This window comes from Coffea eugenioides, chromosome 9 (assembly GCF_003713205.1).
Source record: "Coffea eugenioides isolate CCC68of chromosome 9, Ceug_1.0, whole genome shotgun sequence".
Lineage (NCBI taxonomy): Eukaryota > Viridiplantae > Streptophyta > Magnoliopsida > Gentianales > Rubiaceae > Coffea > Coffea eugenioides.
In genome coordinates, this window is record NC_040043.1 from 4,783,209 (window position 1) to 4,789,078 (window position 5,870).

At 34.8% G+C, this 5,870-nt stretch overlaps 1 protein-coding gene across 1 annotated transcript; it reads left to right on the plus strand.

The window, feature by feature from the left end:
- The first annotated feature begins 497 nt into the window (after nt 1-497).
- Nucleotides 498-5,243, plus strand: LOC113783440 (peroxisome biogenesis protein 16-like). Its single transcript, XM_027329577.1, has 9 exons — nt 498-573; nt 1,594-1,714; nt 2,751-2,808; nt 3,151-3,367; nt 3,466-3,758; nt 3,847-4,115; nt 4,530-4,597; nt 4,727-4,788; nt 4,893-5,243. The coding sequence occupies exons 2-9, from the start codon at nt 1,646-1,648 to the stop codon at nt 4,952-4,954; spliced, it is 1,098 nt and encodes a 365-aa protein (XP_027185378.1). The 5' UTR covers nt 498-573; nt 1,594-1,645; the 3' UTR covers nt 4,955-5,243.
- The last annotated feature ends 627 nt before the right edge of the window (nt 5,244-5,870 follow it).

Below are 5,870 nucleotides of genomic sequence, written 5' to 3' on the forward strand. Positions count from 1 at the left end.
TAATTTTTCAATTAAACCTATGTCCAATTTTTTAACAAAAAAAAAAAACACAAAATGTCCTAATTACTTTGATACCAAATTACCGATATTGTCTTTAAACTTGTCTGGGAAATAAAAATGAAATAACGGTTAATCATGAAGTGTTATATTACATGTAATAAATTTTTTATGTTTTGAAAGATTTGAATGTTCCGAATCATAAATCGATATAGTGATGCACATACACACATACATTTATAAATATTAAGAATTTAACCTTGATGTAACGTTGTAGGTGAAGTGTCTCATATAAGCACATATTTTCTGAAAAAAATAAAAAGAGTAAGTAAAAAAAAAATGGATAAAAACAATAATTATACAAAGGAAAGCTCAGTATTTACTTTTGTTTCGTGTGGAATAGAAATTTCGGAATCCAAAAGCCCAAAACGTGGCCCATCTCTGCCTCTGTCCCCTATAAATGCTAGTTTCCCCCCAATTTCCTTGTTTTCCTCCAAAATGCCAAAAATAGAAGGGAGAAGAAGAAAGGCTTATTTGAAGACCAAAAAGGTTCGATTGAGCAGCCAGGATATTCAGGTATTATCTCGATATTATTTCTTCATATTTTTTTCTTCTTTCATTCATATTCTAATTTTCATTTCTGCAAATTATAATTTATCAGAAAAATCTGCTTCTTCTTCTTCTTCCTTGGTTATATCTGTCCGCTAATATTTAGCTCCAAAAGATAAATTTGAATTCTCGAAAAGAAGCTCGTATACGTTTTTAATCAAATTTATATGTACTATCGAGTCGGCAATGGCTGCCTAGAGTCGAGATGCTTCAAGTTTTTGAGTTCAATGGATTTTTATTTGCTACATCCGAGGCAGCAGCAGAACTGGAAAATGTATACACGAGTATACTTGTAATTCTTATATATTAGCAACAATTTTGTGCTAAATTCCTGCCTTTTTCCCGCTCTTTCGGCGCAATATCACGTGTTTGAGGATGAGTCTATATCAGCAATTTTTTATTAGCATTATATAATTTCTATAGTTAAATGCTGTACTAGATTAACAGCAAAATGTATTACCTCATATTGAATTTGCAACTTTATTAGCAAAGTTGTACTACCATTATTTGCTTCTTTTTTTTAAAAAAAAAAATTTGGTGTGTAACATTGCAACGTTCCTACATTTTAATACTTGCTGATAGTTGCGTTTGGATGTGATGATTGGACTATATTGAATGTTGATATATTAAATTCAATTTTACACTTGAGACAATTGAGTTGGTGTTTGAAGGATTTGAATCGAGTTTAGGGTGTATTTGAACATGGAATTTTAATTTGAGGCACTTAGTCAGTGAGTGTTTTGTGTGATGTTTCAGTTGACGATCTTTAATTTTTAAGTAATCTTGATTACTATTTGCCTAACTCGTTTGCCTTGTTATTGTGCTTCTGAAAATGATATGCAACTTTTTTATATCTGAGCTTATAGCTTAAATTGTTGTTTTTATTCCACAAGTGAAGGTGATGGGATTCAGAAATAATCTAAATCATCGTAAACTGCTATTTTCTTTCCGAATTATATTGGTGAAGTGTTTGTCTTCCTTCTCCAGTTAAGCATGAAACAGTAGCTTGTTGGTTCCAATTGTTCTTTTTCCCCCTCTGATGGAAGCTTACAAGAGGTGGGTCAGGGCAAATAAAGACTACGTGCATTCACTGGAGGCTCTTGCCAATGTATGCTTTCTTTTATGTTATATGTTTTTGTATTTGGTTATCATCTATATTAGAGCTATTATAAGCACTTTACAATGGTTTTCCTTGCTTCTTGTTTTAGTGAAAAAATGATCATGATAAGAGTTGTCCATGTTATTATTTTAACTTCCGCTGCCATAGTTTGCCTAGCAGTTGCAACTGTAGATGCAATACATCAAAATTTGGGACCGAAATTAAAAGCAGTAACAACACAGAATACTTTTGTTTTTCTTATACTTGTTTGAGGTACTTCAAATTGCTGTTTCTTTCAGTGTCCTCCAAACCATAATTAAGCTGCTAAGGTGTACTGCATCCTTTGAGTCGGAGTGAACATCCGGTGCAGATTGCATTTAATGCATAGTTTCGGGATGTTCATGTTTAGGTTTAATTTAATTTTAATGCTTGCAAGTGATGAATGTTTGCATGAAAGAATACATAACTAAAAAGATCTATAATAAGTTTGTCAGAATAGGCTGGGTTTTCAGTTAGAATCTGAAACCTAAAAAATGGACTAATTGTTCTTGTTTGAAATGTAGATTTCCATATTATATTTAGAGGGAGTAGGTGTCGATGCAAGCTAAAATAAGCATATTCTTTGTAATTTGAATCTAGATAACACTTAATTGATTTTGCAGATTATTTGTTCTTAACACACTCATTCAACTGATGCTTCACCTCATGATTTTTGGGTGATTCTGATTTGACATTCCAAGCATTTAGTCTAATACAAATTATAATATATTTAGATAACCAGTAAATTTTGCTGTATCATGTAAGATGTTTAATTCGACATTTGCAGAATTTCTAAATCTCTTGTTATAGATCATCTTCTTTTTTAAAAAAAAAAATTAATTTTATAAATACCAGTTTTTTCTTCTTCATGAAGGGCAGAGCTGTTTCATTATTGTGCTTTTTTCATGTCCTTAATATTATAGTTAATCTTAATCCATTTTCAGATTGATTTCCATTGTTGTCTGATAAGTGTTTGTTCATACACTTGCATGAATTTTACGCTCAGGGCTTGACATGGCTTCTTCCAGAACGGTTTTCAGAGTCAGAAATTGGACCAGAAGCAGGTTTTGTGAAATTTTGGTAACATTGGCTCTTATTATATAACAAGTTTACAAGTTTTAAAGCTTATTTCTATCTTCCAATGCTTTTATACCTTATCATGAAAATGTAGGTGAATGTGGATTATTAGAATCTTGTTGTCCACTTGGTTGTTTTGATTTGGAGAGCTGTAAACTGTATTTGGTCATATTAAGTCTGTAATGTTCTTAAACTATTTTCTTCCGCTATTCCCCCTTATCCCGAGCTTCACTATTTTCTTTTCTTTCTTTGCGTTGGTGGTTTTGGTTAATAGGAATGGGGTAATCTAGTTGAACTGTCAAATAGATATAATAAATGTCTACTTGCAGTAACTTCATTTTTGGGCATAATCACTGCTGTACATGAACACATCATCGAGACAACTCCAACTCAAAGAAACACTGGGCAGGTTGAGTCCTCTTCCTTCCCATACTCACTATGCATAACTTTGCTTAAGGACTTGGAAACATTGGTTGAAGTTGCAGCTCAACAAATTTTTGGTGATGATAGAAAATGGAACTTCATTGCTGCCACAGAGGCTACCAAGTAAGGGGAATGTATAATTGGCTTTCCTTCAACACCTATAACTTAGATTTGTTACTGTTCATAGTGACACCATTACTTGGTTGTCCAAAATGTTACAGGGTGTTAGTTAGGCTAGCTATATTTTGGAACAGTGGGTACAAAATGGTCTTGCACGGTGGAGAGTCTGTAAATATTGAGAAGGGACGAGATGCTTATAACTCCCAACAGAGGCAAGGGCACTTTGCCAATCCTGGAAACCTTAATGGGACTTATTATTATGGTCAGGCCCCATGGAATCTTGAAGGAAGGGCACTGTCGGCTTTGAGTAGGTTTGGAGCGAATGCCAGGATGTTATCTGAGCCGACACGGTTGCTTAGGGTTCAACACCAGCAAGCAATCATGGAGCCTCCAAGTAATTGTATTTTTATCAATTTTAAGTAGACAATGTTATTAGAACATGAATATTCAGTCGATCCTTTTCTTTCTTTATGTCATCACAGTTAAGACAGCTGAGAAACCTAGCCTTTCCAGCATCTTGTCAGAAAAAGGTGTTTATGGGGGCTTGTTTCTGATGGGGGAAGTAATGTTTATTGTAAGGCCTCTTGTTTATGTGTTACTGATAAGAAAGAATGGCACTCAGTCTTGGTTTCCATGGTTTACGTCGCTGGCCATAGACCTAATTGCAAATGGTGTTCTTTCATATGTGACTGCATTGAGGACTATCAGGAAAGACCCCCTTTTTGATCTTTCCAACCAAGAGAGGGATGAGGTTAGTCACATTAATAGGTTGTCAATTTATCTCGAGTCAATTTCTGTTGCTTTTATGGCATGACTGCTTGAAATCTATTGTGGATCTTTCACCTTAGCCATAAAATGGGGGCCTTTTTTGCTTTCTCTATATGTAGCCTCTGCAAGATATTGCCAACTACAAAGGATGAATGGAATGGTTACTCAGGGTGTACTTATCCCATTCTGAGAGAGATTTATTCTGTAAACATTTCGGATTTACGAGTTTGACCTTCTTGCATGCCTGAATGTCCTCACTGTTTGTGTCGTTTTTGGTATAAACAGGACAATTTCATTCTCCAAGTATTTCACTGCAGTTTGCATTTGGACCTTTAGCGTCTGAAAGTGATTTGTGCTATTTTTCTAAATTCATTTTCTTGATATGGTTATGAGACAGCTAAGGAGGAGGAAGCTTATGTGGGCTCTTTACCTTATGAGAGATCCTTTCTTTATGAAGTACACACGGTAAATATCTGCTACATCTATTCATGCTTGTTTACTTCTGCATTGAAGGGTTTAGGGCTTTTTTTTTGGGGGGGGGGTTGGGGTTGGGGTGGGGGAGTATGAATTGCTGATGGTTGGTGAATTTTTCAGGAAAAGACTTGACCATACCCAAAAGCTACTAGAGCCTGTACCTGTCATAGGGTTTTTTGCAGGTATTGTAGATGCCTTTTCACAATTGGCTTTTCTTATTATTTAGTATTTTTAGTTATATGGCAGTAGACATATTTCCCATGCAAAATTTTCTCTTGATATGCAGAAAAACTTATTGAACTTAGTATTGGAGCACAGACACGCTACACCTACATGTCAGGTTCATGATGAAATTTATTTCTTCTGCATGATTTAGAGGTGAAGTATTCCCAAATCAGGGAGCAATATTTGGAGTTTTTACCAGGAGTAATACTTCTAGTGCAAATTGTTGTATCAAATGTTGGTTTCCTCGGTAAAACGTACACAAGGTCAATGTTGTAGTCCCTTGCATCAACCAAGCACACCACAGTTCTAATAAACAGTAACTTGTAATAGTTAAACAGTTTCACAAACAATTACTTATAATACTTCCATCAATTAGAAACTGTGGCACAACAAATTAGTACTTGCTTTGTTATTTGCTTTTGCTGTGCCTGTTGAATTTTTAAATACATATGGAAGGCCTGTATTTACTCTTTTCTAGTCCCTCCCCTTTCCTCCAATTAGGTAGAAAATGAAAAACAGACAATGAAAGGCCGTGATTTTCCTCTTCTGATGGTAAGCTCCATTTTTTCTTCTCCTCGGAATTTACGGAAGATTTGAAAATGTGTGCCTCGTGTAATTGTATGCCAGCATTAGTTATAACTCTTTTGAGTAATTATTAATCAGACAGTGTGACACGTGCTGCCAAGTTGATTTGCATTCTATGTTTTACTATAGATGCATTGAATTTCGTCCTTACTACTAAAAGGTGACAAATAAAATATTGCTGGATTTACAATTCCATTTCTACATTACCTTGCGCCTGTATGAATGTGTAACGGCTTTCTTCTTTTCAACTGCGATTTGGTGCGAGTATAGGTTGAATTTGCTGATTTTCTCGTACTAAATTTGAGTGATTTTCAGTTTTTTTCATTTTTCCTTTCTTTCTTCCCTTTATATTCTTCCTTTATGTTCAAATTCCAACCTTTCATCGTGGGGTGTGCGTGTGAGAGAGAGAGAGAGAGAGTTCTGAAAGCAGCAGAGTTTAGAAACATCTTGATGA